A 20013-nucleotide genomic window follows, 5' to 3' on the forward strand; every position below is an offset into this window, starting at 1 on the left:
GATTGAGACTTCTCCATCTGAATCGGCGATTTGCCAGACTCACAAATATATTGTCAGCACAGAACACTTTAATATACAGTACTAGCTTACATTAATTTCTGTTGGTGAGAAGCATCACTTTTTTTTTTAATAGCACAGAACATCTATTTGAAGCATCAGTTTGAAGGATCAAATTAGGTAAAATCTCATGAATCTTGGTGATAGCTCGCATCCAGCTGAGTAGTGCTTTATCGATTTGTATTGTCTGCCCACTTATGTCAAGGACAACTGAAATATTTTATCACGATAAAAGAAAATAAAAAGTCATTCCATAACAGGCCATCCTTCTAATTTTATGCTGCCTGCTCCATTTTCTGCTATTTTTATTAGGAACAAAAGTTTCATCTAATCCATTTTAAGAGAGGTGGGGGAGAGAAAATAGCTTAGTTCTATTGCTTTCCTAGCCAAGCCCATATTTATAAAAAGAATATAACTTACCAGTGTGTCCTTCGTATTAAAGCAAACAATTCTGCGAAGTGTTTCAGACATCAACTCTCTTTAAAAAATAAAATAAATCTCAGAATACTTTCAATTATCAGTCTTTTGGCTGTCTACTCTCTCCCATTTAGACTATGCTTTTACGCACAAAGAGTTTTAAAAAACTGTATAAGTCTTCTGCTATTAAAACAGGAACCTGTAGCCTCACCCTCGGCTGTTGTTGGATCACAAGTCTCACCATTCTTGAGTACTGGAGTCCAACAACATTTGGAGGGCTACAGGTTTTCTAACTCTGCCTTAAAAGGTCAAAACACCTGATGGCAAAAAAATATTGTCAGGGAACATTCTCTCTCTAAGTATGGAGGGCTAAAGTTGTATACAGCTATTCCAGCTAGCAGCCATTCACATAAGCAAAATTGACTGGTCATTTATTTACTGATCAGGAAACTTTACGGACCACTAACCATTAGCAAATATCACGGTGCTGTACAAAAATAAAAAGACAACACGTAAGAGCGGTTTCCCAAAGGAAATCTGATACTGACCATGAGTCAGCTTATCCTTCTATGAAAGCCAGTAGAAGAAACAGGAAAGTTTTAAGCATCCAATGAAAGGTCTATGATGTCCGAGGCTGTTGAACTTCAATGGGCAGTGTGTTATGCAAAGTAGGTGTTATTGCACTGAAGAACTTCGCCTGAGTCACCATTAAATGAAATTCTGGTGTATGTGGTACCACCAGAAGGGCCCCAATAGATGACTGCAGAGAAATCGCTCACAAAAATTCTTGTCAAATCTCTTAAGCCCACAAAACTATGTTGGACAACTTGCCAGGGTCCTTATTCCTACTGTCCCTTCAATATCTGAGACAGCATATGCAGTTTTCAATTGGTTCCTAAATAAAAACTAGATGGAATTCAGAAGCATCACTGCCTCTGACCATGGAGGCAGAGCACAGCCATCAGAGCTAACAGCCATTGATAGCCTTTGCCTCCATGCATTTGTCTGGTCCTCCATCAGAGTTGGTGGCCATCACTGCATCCTGGGGACTCCAACTCCCACTAGCCCCTGCCAGCACTGCCAATGGTGAAGGGTAATGGGAGCTGAGTCCAGCAACATCTGGAAGGCCACAGGATGCCCCATCCCTGGCCTATTCCGACTGGCAATGGCTCTCAGGTAAGATATCTATCCCACCATTTGCTACCTGGAAATTAACAAACTGGAAATGTATGTCTAATTAACAACATCATCAACCTGGGACCTTTTGCAGATGCAGTTTTAGGGTAGAGTAACCAGTTTGGCCACACTGGGTGCTGGCACCATAGGGGGTGCTGCAATAATTACGTTAAACAGAGCACAAAAGGCAGGAGCACCAAATTTTAGCATCAAATAGGGCGTTGCTGAAATTTCAGGGTCCAAAATCTGCCACTGCTTTTCCTTGCATGTGCTCTACCATGAAGCCTTCCCAGTGTGGGTTGATAGTCTTTCCAGCTAACATTGCATATTGAACGGCAGTCATCTTGGTGTTTCAAGTGACTGGGGTGGGGGGTGGGGAAAGGATTTATCTTGCAGTTATTTTTAACTTTTCAATAACTACACAAGCTCTTCAAAGTACTTTCTGAGAGAGCTGTCTGTCATGTATCATTGCTTGATGCATGCAGCATAAACTGGCTGTGCACAATGGAATGCCTCCATCTGGGTAAGAAATTGGAAAGTAAAGCCTTCATGATGTTTGGGAGCAGCTCAGGGGTTGCAAACAGTTTCCAGGGGAGACACACACACAAAAAGAAAGAATAATAATTCAAAAGCACAAAAGGGAAACTCAAGCAATTACTTGTCCAAAAGCAACATTAAAACAAAAAACTACAAACTACAAACCTAAAGTTACACAGAATGACATCAGCGTTGTGCTACAATGTTCCAATATCTTTCCCCCAGACACATTTGGAATAAAACATTGAGGCTGCAACTCTCTCTTCACTCGAATTCAAGCAAAGCTACTACTGGAATCAATGGCACTTTGTAGCCTGTCAATGTGCAATTGTTTTGAACACAGTCGACCTGAAATCAGGCAGCAAGTTTGGAATTCATTCTTATAGAGAATCCACAGGGCATGGGCTTCTCCCCTGCCTTGGTTTTTACTTCCTGGCCTGAGGATGTAACCTTTCTACCTCCCTCAGACTTAGAGAATGAGTCCCTAATGATATTGCATTAGAACCCTGTTATGTACTGAGCTTGGATCCTAAAACAATAGGCAGGTAGGATCCTAGAAGGCAGCAACCTGATTGGTCTACAGGAGCTGCCCAATCCGGCTCCAGGAGGAAGTGAATCAGTATCCTGATTGGCCTGCAGGAGCAGCCCAATCAGGCTCCAGGAGGAAGTGAATCAGCAACCTGGTTGGCCTGCAGGAGCAGTCCAATCAGGCTCCAGGAGGGGAGTTGAATCAGCCAATCACACGGGACCTATTTTGGGGGAAAGCACTCACTCACTGTTTACCATGAGCTGAAATAAAGAACATGAAATCAACACTCAACTCCGAGTATATTTCAAACCGGTGAGAAGCCTGCAAACAGGATATGAGCACAACAGCAACACCTGCAGTTCCCAACAACTGGCTTTCAGAAACATAACCATAGCCATAATGGTTAGTAGCCACTGACTACCTATTATCCCTGAATTTATTTAATCCTGTTTTAAAACTATCCATGTTGGTGGTTCTCACTGTCTCTTGTGGGAGCGAGTTCCAAGGTTTGTCTATGGGCTGCATAAAAAATACTTGCTTTTCTTTTCCCTGAATCTTCCATCATTCAGTTCTAGTATTATAAGAGAGGAAGAAAAACTTCTCTTTATCCACATTCTCCATGCCATGTATAATTTTACAAACTTCTATCTTGTCACCTCTTACTTGCCCTTTCTCAAAACTAATCCTACTTCTTCCACAAGTGGGAGCAACTACAGAATGGGGCCTTTTAATACAGCACAGTCAACTCCTCCAAGGAGGTGGAGTAAACAGACTTGAGCCATCTTCTTAAGTCTTCAGGGGGTCTCAGATCTTTGCTGAGATCTTCTTCCCACTGCTCAGCCAGTAAGAGGCCACTGGGAGCTGTCCATTGTCCTACCTTCTTCTTAAAACAACTTGCCTTGCCATTATTTGTCTCAAAGAAACTCAGTATAATGGTTTCCACCTCCCCTGAGAGTGCCCACCCTGAGAAGAACAGGATACCCATCGTGGAAGAAAGGCAGGGTGGAAATAAAGGAAAAGCAAGAATTCTGAAATGAAAAAGCAGACTTTTCCCATTACACGCAAATATGTTATAGCAGGCAGCATCATAGAAGAGGAATTCCCTCCTGTGCATGTGAGAGAAGGAGAAACGCTGCTTCCCAAATGGTTCTTGCTATCTGCAGTTTTTATAAGTACCTGTATTAAAATTATGGTATTTGCATATCTATAAGTATTGTCCAGTTAATCAAGAACACTTTTTAAAATCAATCAAAGTAGGAATGGATGGACCCATGAATGTCCTAGTAAGGCATGGGGATGAGAAAAAGTCTGTCCCCTTCCATTTTCCAGGAAGATATTTAATGGAATTTAATTTAAAAAAAAACAATATGCACAGAAACAGATTTTTTTAAATAAGAACATGTGAGGAGGCCTAAGGGTTGTGCACTGTCCCTGGTCCTCCAATAATGTTTCCTTCACTAAACAGGGCATCCAAATGCCCAGGGCCTGGAGCAGCTACCATAGGCAACAACTAGGGGCTGAGAGGACTTTGGCCCCCCCATAAAATATTTGAGGGGTCTGCCCCCCAAGGTTGATGGGCATTGCTGTTCTAATGGAGTATGTGCACCACATTATGTGATTGATTATTCAGGGTGGGGCTAACCTCGGTCTCCCCAATATTTTATTCAAGTTGGCACCCCTAGCAGCTACTGCATAGGGCTTCTTGCCACTGCTTGCTTTAAGAACAAATATGGCAAGGACTCAGTGCCGGTGCGCTGAGCAGGTCTTAATGTAGTTGTGCTCAAAGTGTGCAGCAGCGAGAAGCCCTGGGTAGCCAGAGGCCCTATTTTTAAAAGTTTAAAAGATGAAGACATTTTTAGGAGGCAACGCGCAATTCTTGGTGATCCATGAACTGATCTGACTCATGATCCACCCAGATTCAGTCAGGGGAGTCTGCTTTCCTGAATCTGAGCTCAAGAGCTCAGAATCTGAGCTCAATCCTTCCCTACTGCTAATCAAAACTGTTTAATCAGTCAAACTGCTTTTATCAGTTAACCATGGCACCCATCTCTTTCTCTCTCTCTCTCTCTCTCTCTCTCTCTCACACACACACACACAGAGAGAGAGAGAGAGAGAGAGAGAGAGAGAGAGAGAGAGAGAGAGAGACAAAACTATTGCTGACCTCTGGCTTGGCTATTCCAAGCAATATCATTTGGGGGGGGTGTTTCTGAGGGACTCCATGTTTCTGATATTGCAACAGTGCCCCAAACAATAGCCTCTTTAAAAATATATGTAGAAAATCAGCATTTGGATAATCTCCCTCCTTCTTCGACAAAAAAAGCTCATCCTGATTTACAAGTGAAATTTGGGTGTTAAAAGCAGAAACCAGTATTGAATTTAAACCATGCGGAGTGTGTGTCCCCCTAACCTTGAGTGGCAGCACCTTTATCTATTGTTTAAGAAGAACATAAGAAGAGTCTTCCTGGATCAGACCAAAGACAAAGCCTGTGTAGTCCAGCATCCTGTTTCACACCGTGGCCAACCAGCTGCCTCTGGGAAACCCACAAGCAGAACAGAAAGACAATAGCCCTTGCTTGCTATTGCTCCTTGGGAAACAGTAGTCCTCCTGCCTCTGACCCTAGAGATTTGCATATAGTTATCAAGACAGCTCATTATTCCCCATGAATTTATGTGGTTACCTTTTAAAGCTGTTCAAGTTGGTGGCCATTACACATCTTGTGGCAACAAATTCCATAACTAGGCACGGTAAAAGTAAGCACATCCTTATTGGCTACAGGGAGGTCTTGATATGGCTAAAATTGTGGGGAAGGGCTTAAGGATTTATTTAAGGGTGTCCATATTCTCCATGCCACACCGCTGCAGTTTGAGCACAAATCGAAACTCTTGATAATTCAGAAGAAATGAACACAAAATATTGTGGAGGGGAATGTGTGGCCCACCAGATGTTGTCAGACTACAAAGCCTATCATCCCAGACCATTGGCCATGGTGACTGGGGCTGATGGGAGTTGCGGTCCAGCAATATCAGAAGCGCTGCAGGTTCCCCACTCTTGGATTATATCTATGGATAAAACTGATAAACTTTGGGACAGTTAGGACCCCAATCCAGAGAATAAAAATAATGTGTGGAAACATCTGGACTGTGCAAATGCTCTTAGAAGTTTGCTAGGGGTGGAGGAGGGTTGAGTGGACCTTATCCCAAAGTCCGGATAATAGATGTGTGATGTCTTGCACAATCCAGTGTGTATGTTTTCGCACAAGTTTGTGTGGAAGCTTGGTGACCACAAGTACAGTCGGTGTTGTGCGATGCTTGCGCTATCTGGGCCGAAGAGCCAATGTGAACAAATGCAATCTGCCTCTAAGGTTTTGAGATTATTGTCCTCTCAGCTTCTTCCAATATGATGCTTAAAAGAATTCAGTCCAAACTGAATGCTCTGGGGAAAATTGCCTGGGACAATGCACCTTCACAACACAGTTCTCCAGAATTTCTATAGGCAAAGGGTTGAATGACAGATACATGTTTTCTGTCCAACTCTTTTGAAACTCAGTGCTTACTCCATTGGCATACAGATAATGAAAGTCAAAGAGAATTTAAGGGCGATGGACAGACTTGGAAAAGGAAACAATGGAAGGCCAGGCCTGATTGACTCCCTGCCGACTTCCATGTGGCATCTTTTACTGACAAGCTGCTTTCAAGAGGACAGCTTTCCATCAGACAGACGCAACGGGAGATGGAGTGCGAAGCACAATACTCACCCTCCTTCAAAGATCTTGATCCGGGCTGGCTCCCCTCGTTTGGATATGGGAATGTCGTCTTCTGGATTTCCTCTTTTCTCCTCTTCCTTTTCAGTTCTCATTTCATCCTTTCGACCTTCGTTGGGGAGGAGCGAAGGCAGGTGAACCTACCTCGCCAAAGGATGAAAGTAACGGTTTTATTATTCTTCCAAAGGCTTGTTACCAAAGACAGACACCTTGGGCAAGGTTCTCTCTCTCTGGAGAGTGGGGGAGGAAACCCAGCAGCCACCCTAAATTCAGTGATAATTAAGTGTCAGATTTAAACCTGATTTGGAAGGTTCTCATTTTAGACCTAGTGCTACTGGTCTGAGCTGCATGGGGTGGGTGGGAACAAGTAATGGGGCAGAACAATTGCTTTAAAGTTGCATAAAAAGAAGCTGATGAATCTGGACTGAGGACTCTGCTTGGCTTGCATGACCCTGTGCATTTTAGGAGTTGTACAGGAGATCACCGGACACAAGAGCGGCTGCGAGTTTTTCTACTGTGCAGTGAGTTCTGCACCTCCCACCTTCACTGTCCAGCCTCAAGACTGAACTCCAGTCCTTCCTCTCCACTCCTTCCCAGATTTCAGGTAGACAGTCTGTCCCCAGCCACCATGAACATCTTGTATGGATAACTGTTCAAGCATTCATTCAGTGCTTGGAGCGGGAAGGGACAGGGCATTTCTGAACACTTCTGTCGTGATAAGCATGCAGGACTAAGACCTGGTAGATTGGGGGTTCAGGTCTCCACTCAGCCACTAAACTCACTGGGTGACTCTGGAACAAGTTGTGACCAATGGGTATGGGGTTGAATCATGAAAACACACCCCAGCATCTCCCTGGCACTAAGAATCAAAACCTTCTGACCAGTCAAGGCCTGGGAAATCAGGTGGGAGGGTAGAACAGGATCCCCAGTGCCCAGGAATCCCTCGTCAGCTAGATAACTGTTTCTACAGGACAAGGGAAGAAAGGAAGTCAGGTATGAATCTGGTTAAGTTGCTGGGACCGTTCTCCAAAAGCAATCTGGATTTCATTTAAATTTTCATCCTGGAGCGATGCCTTCAGCATGCTTTGAAGTTAACCAGCCCAGCACACAACCACCCCCTCCCCACACAAAAAACACACCAAACATACCCCAAACATCCCTCTCTGAACGACCCCCAAGTGGTTCTAAGCATTTGATCTTCTTTTCATCTCATTGGAAAATAGCCCAAACACAGCTTTTTCTCCAGGACAGTCATGTAACGCTATGATTTCTAGCATGTCTTCATAAACAGCAGCTATGTTTACCCCAGACTGATTTGTACTGTGTGAAGCTCTGCTTAAGTGGCAGACTGTCTTGGATCTGCTCTAGCGATGAATGAACCTGTCAATTTCAGTTTACCTCCATTTCTCATTTTTCCAAACTTAAGATTGCAACTTAAGAAACAAAAATCATGTATGAAAATTTGTGTGCATTTTAATGCAAATTTCTTCTAATATGCACATTTTCGCATGCATCTTTCCAGGCAAATTTCCCACAATACGATGCAATCTGGCACATTATTTTCACTTATCCAGTTTTGTTCACACGTTTCCCTAATATATCCACTTCTACCCACTTCTATATTTTAATGGCAGCATCCACGTCAATTCTTACTCACAAAACAGGTGAGGACAAAAGGAAAACCCAATTTCCTTACCTCCGACATTTTGGGGTTCCCGGCGCTTGAGGGCACAAGCCTCCCTGCCTCTGGACGTGGAGCAGCAGACATGGTGTAGGTTTCTTTGCTCACCTTTTGCTTGGAGCGCAGGAGCGAAAGGGCTGCTTTGGTGGACACACCAGGGAGGTTGGGATTATACAAACTAACGCACCAGCCGGCATACACCGAGGACCTTCGGTCAACTTGCTGGATGTGATTTGGCTTTGTGTAATTTAAATAGCACCAACTGACATTAGTAGTTGTATGGAGACTGGGGAACTGAAATACCTTCTTGACATCTGGCCCCTCTTGGGACTTCTTTGAACTTTGGGCAGCCTCAGAACGAAGAGCTGGACTTGGGGAGGTTGTTGCAGGTGGCTCCACAGGCTCTTTCAAATCTTCTTTCTTCACCATCTGTGGGGATTCCTTGCTTTGCAACTGCTTGCCAGCTGGATGCTTAGATTCCTCGTGCCCCTCAGAGCTCGAGACCTCAGGCTGTGGAGAGGCTGGCCATAAAGTTCCCTGGACTTCTTCCAACTCAGACTGCTCAGGCGATACGTCCGGGGGCATTTCTGACTTGACTCTCCTTTGGTTGTGCTTCTTCCCTTGCTCTGTTGCACTGGGGGCCACCGCTGCTTCCGACTTCTCCTCCATCTCAGAGAACTCTTCCTCCTTCACCCTTTTTTGCTGCTGGGTTTCCATCGTGAGTTCCAAGCTTCCGGCCGGAGACAGCATCCGCTTGCTTCCTCCGACAGTCGATGGACTCCCTTCAAGATCCAACAGGCTTTTGGATGGCGAGCCAAGAGGAATGTAGCCTTTCTTTTCCGAGAGTGACAATGGCAGCCTTAGGTAGGGTGTCTGGAAGATGCTCTTCTGCTCTTCGGTGATCATCTGTGCCAGATCGAGGCCGATTCCGTGAACATTAGCAGTGCAAACCAAGGTACCCTTGGCCTCATACTCGTCAAACCTGGGCAGGATAATAGAAGAGGCGCTGCAGTGTGACTGAGTAACCAGGATCTGAGAAAGGGTTGTATACATTGCGCTTCCATAGGAGGGCATGTTCGTCTGAATGCGAACTGGGACCACTAGCGACACGACAGGCTCAGATCGTGCAGGCACCACCAACTGAGAGATGGAGACAGATGCAGAGGGGCTGCTAGGCCGGGCCAAAATATGCAATCTGCTCTCGGAGCTGTAGTCTGAAAATGGGGAGAAGATGGGACTTCCGGTGGGTGGAGAGAGCCTGGATTTGAGCTGGGGCAAATGGGCACCAATGTCACTTGGCAACTGGAGAGCAAGCTGGGACTGGAGGGGCAGAAAAAAGGCAGAATGGAGCGGCGGGGAGCCTGGGTAGTGCACAGGGACAAGGGACGGGCTCTGCCTGAGTGCCACGTCCCCTGGGTGGGACAGCAGTGGAGGGGCAATGTGAAGCTGGCCTGGGTGCAGCAAAGCGTCTTGCAGCGGGATGGCTGCATTCTCAAAGATGGAGTGCGGTATTTGCGGGATGGAATACTGAGCGGAAAAGAGCTCGGTCATTGTCTGGCTGGAGAAGAGCTCCACCGTCTGTCCTGATGGTGGCAAAAGATGCTGGAATGGCAAGAGAGAAATCTGCGGGGCCATGTACTGTTTTTCGTGGAGCGTCAATTGCGCCGATGGGTGGTGAAACACCTGCAGAGCTTCAGTGTAGGGATGGGTATATGTGCGCTCAGGGCAGTCTTTTGGCTCACCCTTGTCAGCCGGGTAGCCTCTTTGAGAAGAGGAGGAGGAAGAGGACGGTGGTTGCTGCTGGGGCAAACTTGCAGCTGAAGATTTGCTTGTAGACTGCAGCAGCTCTTCCGTTTCTGTCCCTCCTTTGGAGCCAGAGTCCGGCTCGTGCTCTGGGTGCCCAGCAAGAGACGCCTGCCTCACCAGGAAACATTTTCTCCTCTCCTGTGCTGCTGATGTTGTTGGTGGGCGGGGCAGGGAAGTGGGAGAGGAGGAGCACAAGCTCCCATAGTCAAACGATTTGCTGCGGGTCTCCGACATTGGAGAGGAGGGAGAGACGTTGGGCGTCTGCTCGGAGACGGACCTCCGCATTTCTCGGGTAGGGTGGTGAGGGTGGTGGTGGCCTGGCACTGTTAGCATGTGTGGGCCGAGCCCAATAGGTTTTATGTGGAATTCAGAGGACTGGGAAGCAGCTTCCTCACGTTCAAATGACGTTGAGCGGCTGGAGGCGTGGGAGATGCTGCTCTCCTGACTGGGGCTCCTCACTGACTCAAAGCTGGATTCTCCAGAAGACTGAGCCATTTCTGCAAGCCTCAGCCTCTTCTTTTTGGGTGGCAGCTTCTCTGCAGGAAGCTGGGAGAGAGACTGGCTTCTCTGTGGCCACTGAAACTCCTCCGTCTTCTCCGGCTCTTTAGGGGGAGGTTCGGGCTCCGTCTCTGGCCTGTCCGGCTCTTCGGTGACCAGGATCTCAGGGACTTGGATGTTGGGTTGACGCACAAGCTTTGGCTGCAGGGAATGAGTCGGCCGGCTCTGTTGTGCAGCTGACTGAGAAGCGTATGGCAACGACAGCTTTTCCTCCCCTTCCAAGCTGCTCAGTTGTTCGATAGAATCCGACTTCTCAAAGGAGCTTGTGTGCTGGATGACAGAGATCTCCTTTGAGGTCGTCCTCCTCTCCTTGACCTCCGTACCAAGAGATGGTTTTGTAGTCCTAGAGTGGAAAGTGACACCGGCGTCAGAGAGCGGCATCGATTTGCTGAGGTCTGCTGGTGACGTCATGGACTCAGAAGTCAGGTTCAAGGCCACATCAGTGGGTTTCAAGCTAGTAAACTGAGCAGCTGCCCCAGAGCTACAGGAAGATGGACTGGTCAACTCAAAAGCCGGGGGGTCCTCATCATCACCGAGGCTCTTTTCCTTACGCCTTTTCCGCAGCGGAGTTAGTTCTAAACTGGTCCCCAGCTTATAATGCATCATCTGCGGCCAAGGATCAGATTCTACGGAACCCTTCTCGGCTTCCAATGAAAAATGAGAACTGGAAGATCGGGGCTTGGAGACCTGCAGTTCCGAACAGTAGTACTTCTTGTGGGCTTCGTAATTATCTCGTTTCTTGTAGCGAGCACCGCAAACGTTGCACTCGTACATGAACCCTTTTGTTTTCGCGCCCTTCCTTGACTTTTTGGTGAGCTCGCTTTCCTTGGTTTCTTGTTCCTCGGGAGGTTTGGAAGTGCTTTCTTTGCTCGCCGCGCCCATGTCCTCCGAACCATACTCCACCCCCAACGGAAGTTCGATGGCGGGCTGCCGTTTTAGCATGCGTGGGTGGGAAGACACCTGACCACGGCTTTGGACCTCCGATTCGGTGATGTGGTCATCGAAAGAATAGCTACCTCTAAAGGTATGGGAGGAGCTGATGGTGCACGCAGCTGAAGGCATAGAGTGGCTTCGTAGGAGAGGCACTGTCTCTGTGGCACTGTGGGAATGCTGGAGTGATAGCAATGATTGTTCAGGCTTCATTTTTTCCATGTGGGGCATCAGTGACTTGGATGAATCGAGTTGGCTACCAGAGCCGGGTTTGATTTCTAACGCAAAGGGCTCTCTGTACGGGCCGGACTTTGGCGATTCAATGCTGCTGCGTCTGGACAATGAACTTCTCCTGGGCTTGACGCTATCTATCTCGCTGGTGTCAACAACGGCTTCGTTAATAGTGATCAGTTTGGTGATATGTTCAATAACCTGCGTTCTGGGCACAGACAAAGGAACTGTGCTGAGTTTCTCCTCAGACGATACCTGGGGAAATTCCTGGGCAGTGGCTGCCGCTAACATGGAAGTCCGTTGGCCAATTCGCCCACATTTGCCAAAAATGATCTCTGCATAAGACTTGGCGTTGGTGTTTGGTGGGCTGATTTGCTGCTCAGCACTCTCTGACCTGGAGAAATAGCCAGATTCTGTGCTCCCTTTGCTGCCAGGGCTAAGGAAAGCCTGTTCCTCGATCACCTTCTTTCTTTCACTCAATCGGAGAGCTAGCTTCTGCTTGATAGTATGTGTTTCCTCCGATTTATGACTTTGGGCATGCTCTGAAGCCGGCTCCACAAACGGGCTGCTTTCTTCCAGAGACTGAGACAGGCTGGAGTGAGAAAACGAGCAGCTCTCTAGGCTAGAGCTCTGGCTTCCCGACCCGTACAACATGGTTTGCTTTCTCCGGGGCGACAGTTCTGCCAAATGGCTCGGCGCGCTCCTGGTCTCCTCCTCTGAGTCGGTGCTTTCACCCTCGGTGGGCTCTTCAAATTCCTCTCCAGCCATCTTCTCCATTTCCAAACCGGAAGGGTACAGCTCGGTCCCAGTCCCCGAGGCGAGACCGGCTTTGATCCGGTGAGCATGAGACTTCCGATGTTTATACAGATTGCTCTTGGTTTTGAAGGAAAAGCCGCAGGGGACGCAGGGATAGGGCCGCTCCCCTGTGTGTGAACGGATGTGTTTCTGGAGGACACTGGGCTTGGCGCAAGGCCGGCTACAGTACTGGCAAATGTATTTGCCGGGTTTCTGGGGTTTCTTCTCTTTCTTGTGGCCTTCTTCCGAGGATTTCAAGGAAGCTTGCGAAGCGCGGGGAGTGTAGACCTTTGGAACGGAGGGCATGTCCTCTTCGGGGACGACAGGAGGACGGGACGGCAAGAGCTGGCCAGGGTGAAGCCCAGAGGATGGAAAAGAACTGGAGGGACCTGATCTGGCTGGGTCGACTAGCTGCCACGCCGTGGGGCCTTCAAGGACATGTTCCTGCTTCCGGGGAGGCATGAACGCTGGCGACAGGGGGTGCTGCTGAAGCTGGGAGATGTGGGGAGGGCGTTCAAAAGAGGGGCGTTTAAGCTGGGCTGGCCCTGTCTTCTCCTGGGCCTCCTCCCTTGAAAAAGGCTGCTGCGCTGCAACGTCCCGGAGGGGAGAGCCTTGCAAAGGAGCCGAGCTCCCTGGATAGGTAGCGGCGGACGAAACACTGCTTTGGAAAGCCTGTCCTTTGACAAGCCTCCTCCTCGACCCTTCCTCGCCCTTCTTTGTGCTCCTCTGGCTTTGTTCAGGATCCATGACCTTGGAAAGGGAAAGGCGAGGAGGGGGGAGATGGTCCAAGGAATCTATTTCGGGAAGGTGTCGGCAGGCTTCATGGATAATGAAGGAAGGACTCCTCTGTGTTAGCTCGCCGGCATTTGCTGCGGGGCTGCCAAAGGTGGCGGCCAGAGAAAATGGTTGTTGACTCGAGATTTCAAAGCGTCACTCGCTGCTGTTTGATTCGGGGAGGGGGGAAGGAACAGAGGGTGGGGAGGGAACAATGAAAAGGAAAAAAAGGTTGGTTGAGGGTCAAGAGAGTTCACACTGGTAAAGCATGACAATCTACTTCAAAGCAGGAAAACGGTCCAAAACCTGTAGTCCAAATATTTTCCTTGTGGATTTTGCAGAGGCTTTAAAGCGGGCCATTTTTATCACCGTTGATGGTGGCAAGCCTTCAAAGAGGAGAAGCAACCCAGAATACTGCCTCGGGTCCTTTTTCTCATGCAAAGCTTGGTAAACGTGAGGCTCCCATGCTCATCTCGCAGCCATCGTTCTCCTTGGCTTGGAAAAACAGCAACTGGCAGTCCTCCGTTTCTCTCTGCATGTGTGCCCTGATTCCTTCTTTGCTTTCCTCTTCTTCCACTTTGCCGTTCAGAGACCTCGGGAAACAGACCGATCACAATCCTGCAACGACATTTGTCAAGGAGGTGAAAACACACACAAACACACAATTGCTACCGTTTGCATTCATCACGTTTTAAAGCAATCCAATATTCAGAGTACATAAGAGGAACGCAGGAAGCTGCCCCCTACCAAGTCAGACCATTGGTCCATCTAACTCAATACTGTCTGCACTGATTGGCAGTGGCCCTCCCTGGAGAGGACAGTGATTGAACCTGGGACCTTTTGCATGCAGAGCAGGTGCTCTATCACTGAGGAAAAGTCCTTCCCCAATGGAACTGAAGACAATAGAACTCCCTTTTTGCATAAGCAGGCAGTGGATCACGCTTCCTGGCAGCAGTCCTAGGCAGACTTATTGCAGTTAAGTTCTCCCACACACACACACACCATACACACTTTTTATAAAAGTGCTAATGAACATAATCCAGGGCAGTAGATGTATTCCAGAAAACATGCACAGCCAAGATGACCTCAGACTGTAAACAGTCACCTGCATTTGATTACTCAAAATTAACTTTGATTCCGCCCCGCTTCCTGCAGCTGCTGTGAGCTGGACAACTTTATAGGTTAGATATTTGCATTTATTTATTTTTTCATTTAAAGAAAATCCTATTCTCTCGTGAATGTCAGAAACCTTATCCAACCGAAGGGGCAAATGGGTGCTGCTCTGGGGTTTGCCTAGAAAAGGCAGGGAAATGAACAACATGGAAGGCCTTTAATAACAAAAAATACGCAAATGCAGAATGTGTTCTCATCGTCTTTATGATATCACATAAAGTCGATCTTTATGGTATCAGACTTCTGGAGCTGTGGCTTGCACAATCAGCAGGAGTTATTTCCAGGTAAACATGGTTAGGATAAGGCTGTAGGGTTGGCGTTTATCACACGTGAGGTTTATAAATGTTAAATATGCATCACATAGATTGAACACCGATGAAGGTCCCTCCTAGCTGGTCCTTCCAGATCAGGGCTAGGGAACCTCTTCCATCCCGAGGGCCACATCCCCTCATAGGGAACATTTTGAGGGCTGCACGCCAGTAGCTTACATGGCCACAGGCAAAAGTGGGTATGGCAACAGATGCGACTTACCTTTGTACAGTTCTGGCCATGCGAACATCAGAGGTTTCCGGATACATGTACAAACACACCTCTCCATTCTCTACCCAGGCAAGCGAGAGGCATTATCACAGTTCAGCAGCATGTTCCAGACAGGCAAAAAGACTTGAGGTGGTTGTGGAGCAGGGCTGGGGAGCTGCGTAGCATGGGGAGAATCCTGAGGGCCAGACAGAGAGGCCTGGAGGGCTGCATTTGCCCCCCTGAGGTTCCCCACCCAATCTACACCATTGTTTTCTGACCTGTTTGTCCATAGTCGATTTGAGGCAGCGACAGAGGAAGAGGGGCGGGGCCAACACTCAGGGGTAGTCCCCGCACTTCATATGCAAAAGGTCCCAGGTTCAGTCCTTGGAAACTCCTATCTAAGGAGTCAAGTGCCCAGTATACCTGAACTAGCATCTCCACCCCCATCGTTCAGCCAGGACACTGAGGTCCAGTGCCAAGGGCCTTCTGGCGGTTCCCTCACTGCGAGAAGTGAAGTTACTGGGAACCAGGCAGAGGGCCTTCTCGGTAGTGGCACCCGCCCTGTGGAACGTCCTCCCATCAAATGTCAAAGAAATAAACAACTATCTGATGTTTAGAAGACATTTGACGGTAGCCCTGTTTAGAGAAATTTATAATGACTGATGTTTTAATCTATTTTTAATCTTTTGTTGGAAGCTGCCCAGAGTGGCTGGGGAAACCCAGCCAGATGGGTGGGGTATAAATTTTATTATTATTATTATTATTATTATTATTATTATTATTATTATTAATGTAGAAGACTCCCCTAAATGAACTCCTGGAGAACCACTGCCAGCCAAAGAAGGTGAAATATCAGGCTAGTTGGGGTAATAGCCTGACCTGATATGAGGCACCTGCCGATGTTCCTAGAAGGTGATTTCTCATCATTTCTCTGAGTAATTGCTAACCTTCAAACCGTGACGCATTGTAGATAGCGGCGCCATTGTGACGTCTCCAGGCTCATCGTTTCTGTGGAAAAAGAAAAACAATTTGCTCCAAGTTTGATTCACTTTTAATCAACTATGGGGGGGGGCAGTTTGCAAACATGTGAAGACCCATGGGCCATTTGATGCAATAAGAGGCAAGCCACATAGTGCTCTTAGAATGCTGCTGGATACCAACTTCCATCAGCCTCAGCAACAGGAGGACCAATGGACAGGGAGTTGCTGGGAGTTGCTGTCCAACAACTTCAGTCCAATGCTCCTGCCACAGACACTTATTTTAATAAACATCTGTGGCAGCAAGACACTCATTTCAATCAATCAATGGCCAACAGCTGCTTCCGCCAACCCAACAATCTGTGACTCAACCAGGGATGGGTGTACCAGTCTATTTCTTGACTCTCACGTGAATTCACACTCAAATCTCTTCCATCCTGTTTCCGCATTGATCTGTATATATATTTTTAAAAGCATAGACAAAAAACGGCATTTAAATACGTACTGCTGTTTTGTCTCAAAGCAATCGTGCATTTCTGATGCCGAGAGCATTTGAGGAATGTGAGACCTGGGGAATTAACTGAGAGTTGTGTCCAATGTTGCTCATACTCAGAGTAGATGAAAATAATGGACACAATTAACTTTCTGCCTCCTGTCACAGGGGCTGGCCCTGGGCGTTCCTATCCTCATGGAAGGTAAGTCTATTGGTTCCCAGCTGCCATAATGGCTATGTTCTACCTCTACCATCAGAGGCTGTATGCCTCTGAATGCAGCTTCTGGGAATCACAAGTTGGGAGAGAGTGTTGTGCTCTCAGGTCCTGCTTGCAGGCTTCTCACAGGCATCTGATTGGCCATTGTGAGAACAATGGACTAGATAGACCTTCAGTTGAATCCACCAAGACTTTTCTAATGATCGTATGTGCCTGAGGATGTCCTATTGTGCCTGGGGATGGTTCCAAGGCCTGAGCACACACAACTCCCGACTGAAACCTCAGAACCTTCAATTACTAGCTTCACCTTCAAGTTCTCTCCCAACAGCCCTGACAGATAGGGCAATTGTTCTCTAGCAAGCCAAAGGTCCCGGGTTTTTAAGACTGGACTGCAGGGTGTTCTCAAAAGAGTTTTCAGGTCAGCCCAAGTAACCACTGATTGCTAGGGTGGTTTTATCTTGTCTTATTTCTACGATGTCATTTCTGTGGTAAACACTGACCATGGAAAATATTGCACATTAAACACACAAGAGCAAACACACACACACACACACACACACAAACAAATCCAGGACACTACGGCCTTGGTAAAACTCATTGAGCGGACTGTAAATATTTCACCAAGGACCTCACCAGCACAAACGAATGCAACAGTGCCTTGATCAACAACACACACAAAAAAACACTCACACCCCTGCTCCATTTAATGGCAGGAGGGTGAGGAATACTTACAACGAATTTGATTTCTGCAGTTCTAATGGTGTTTGCGCTTTCCTTTATTTATTTTATTATTTCTGAAGGGCTTAATTCAGCCTGCAAAACAACAAAGGTGCGTAGCAATCAGAGAAACCCATTTAAAAGGAAACATTGTTTTCAACCATGGACAAACCTTTGGGTAGAGAATGGAACACACACACACACACACACACAAACAAACAAACACACACACACACATGGTAATGGAAACCTTGAAACACAGGCTTGCTCCCAACAAGCTGATTTTTTCCATAGACTTTTTATCATATGTGGTGGGAATGTAGAGAAGTTTAAAAAAATTGAGAAATGATATAGAATGAATTTTAAAAAATGTTTAAATTGACATTTGTAAAAAAAACAACCAGAAGCATTTTTGTTAGGGATTGTAGGACAAGACCTGCCAAGAAAAGTAAATAACTTATTTATGTATGCTACAACAGCGGCAAGAGTCTTGTTAGCATAAGGATGGAAGAATGAGGAAATCCCAATGAAAAACTGTGGCAAGAAAAATTGATGAGCTATGCAGAATTGGCCAAATTGACATATAAACTGTGTGAAAAGGACAACTGTGACTTCAAGGAAGAATGGGAACTTTTTACAAACTATCTAAAAAGACAACAAAATGAATTGGACTCTTTGGCAGGTTTTGAATAAACATTCACAAATTTATTAGCTGCACATACGATAGATAAAGTAAGGATATGTACAATTTTAAAACATGCAGAAAACAATATATGTAAAGAAATCAGGGGAGCTGAGGGAAGGCCTTGGTGGGGGGGAAGAGGGAGGGTTGAGGGGGGGAAAGGGGGGGAAATAATGTAATTGATTAAGAGGATTGATAAATTGTTATGTGGAAATTGGTTAATAATTTTTTTTTTTAAAAAAAGCTGACTTTTCCCATAGAGAGATGCTGAACCCCACGCATTGAGTTGACAGTCGCAGAGGTGCACGTGTCTGTGATCAGACATGTGGCGATGGACCTACCTGCACTAAGTGACCAGGGAAAGCATCACTAAAGAAGTTGGCCTCAAACAGACCTCTAGCTGCAATTAAGCAGGTGGTAAGGAATTGCCTTACACTATGTGTCCATCCAGCAGTTCAAAAGCACGTCAAAGTGCAAGTAGATAAATAGGTACCGCTCCGGCGGGAAGGTAAACAGCATTTCTATGCACTGCTCTGTTTGCCAGAAGTGGCTTAGTCATGCTGGCCACATGACCCGGAATCTGTACACCGGCTCCCTCGGCCAATAAAGCGAAATGAGCGCCGCAACCCCAGAGTCGGCCACAACTGGACCTAATGGTCAGGGGTCTCGTTACCTTTATGTGTCCATCTGACTTAGTGGGGAGGGGGACTCAGACTGGCAGTCGCTCTCCAAATGATCTCAGAGAAAAGATCACATGTGGAAGGTTCCAGGGTCAATTCTAGCTAGGGCTTGGAGAGTTCCCTGCCTGAAGAAGAGCTGCTGCCAGCCAGTGTAGACAACACTTAGCTGGATTGACCAAGGATTCAAATCACCATATGGTATGTTTCCAATGTTTCCGATACCTGTTACCTGACCTCTTTAGCTGTAGATTCTGGGGATCAAACCTGAAAACCTTCTGCATCTAAACGGTGCGATCTACTCAACAGGGCTAGGATTCTGTCTCCCTAAACCAAGGAGAGGCAACGTGAGGCCCTCCACCTTATTTCAAAAGTACTCTTCAGTCAATCAGTTCAGACGTCTGGCAAGAAGTGGCCCTGCCCACTTTTTATTCTAGCCCCACCCATTCCTGGCTTCAGGCCCCGCCCACCACCAGCATGCATTCTCCATCAGTTTACCCCTCAACACTAAAAGGTGGTTGCCCACTAAAGGTTGCACCAAAGCAGGGGTATCCAACGTAGCTCTAGATGTTGTTGGACTCCAATTCTCATAAACCCCAGCCAGGATGACCAATAGTCAGAGATGATGTAGTCCAACAACATTTTGTGGCCATCCTTGCCCTAAAGGGCTGGGGGGTTGACGCAAGTTAGGGTTGCCTGCCATCTTGAGTTCATTGGAAGAAAGTTGGGACATGTACATTTAAGAAATAAATTTTAAAACTAATCTAAGCCCTGTGTTGGCAACGCAACTCAAAACAAATTTAAAAGAATAATAAAAAGGCAATAAAACAAATTAGTATCTTGAAATCAACAGAAAATATTCGGTGAAAGGGGTATTAGATTGCAATGGGGGTAGCATTTTCTGCATCCTGGGTTAGGTAGCATCTCAAGGTCAGAGAACTGAGACCCAAATCCACTGCAATTTACTTAGCATTCGTTTCTCCCTCTTATCTCTGCATTCCTGGCAAAGGGAAGGTGTTAAGAGAACTTCAGCTGAAGAGAGACCACTTTGTCATTTTAGTGAGGCCATAAAAGGATCTTAGTGGCTGTTTCTGTTTTTACTTTCCCTTTCCTTTTAATTGATTCTGCTTTCCTCCCTTAATGTTACAAAAAAGGCAATATATTTCAAAGATTGAATGTGAATTAAAAAGTGTCTGCTGCATGGCTTTTATTACCATGACATTCGGCAGTTTGTGATCTTTTTGTTCCATTATTCCACAAGCTGTTTTGCTTGGGAGTTTACAGAAGAACTCTTGCCAGTTATGTA

At 46.6% G+C, this 20013-nt stretch overlaps 1 protein-coding gene across 4 annotated transcripts in view; it reads right to left on the bottom strand.

Moving 5' to 3' along the window:
• The window catches only part of HIVEP3 (HIVEP zinc finger 3), a 238095-nt gene that overhangs the window by 42636 nt on the left and 175446 nt on the right, over positions 1-20013 (bottom strand). The window contains exons 3-7 of one of the 4 annotated variants that reach the window (XM_053398481.1): positions 17364-17444; positions 15892-15952; positions 13559-13870; positions 8174-13418; positions 6472-6617 (exon numbers count right to left, since the gene is read on the bottom strand). In XM_053398481.1, the coding sequence (XP_053254456.1) occupies positions 6472-6617; positions 8174-13225 (5198 nt within the window). In that variant the 5' untranslated portion in view covers positions 13226-13418; positions 13559-13870; positions 15892-15952; positions 17364-17444. Of the gene's footprint in view, positions 1-6471; positions 6618-8173; positions 13871-15823; positions 15953-17363; positions 17445-20013 lie in introns of all 4 variants that reach the window. The other 3 variants (XM_053398482.1, XM_053398479.1, XM_053398480.1) reach the window with 3 other exon arrangements.

The sequence above is a fragment of the Podarcis raffonei genome, chromosome 8 (assembly GCF_027172205.1).
Source record: "Podarcis raffonei isolate rPodRaf1 chromosome 8, rPodRaf1.pri, whole genome shotgun sequence".
In the NCBI taxonomy this organism is placed as follows: Eukaryota; Metazoa; Chordata; class Lepidosauria; order Squamata; family Lacertidae; genus Podarcis; species Podarcis raffonei.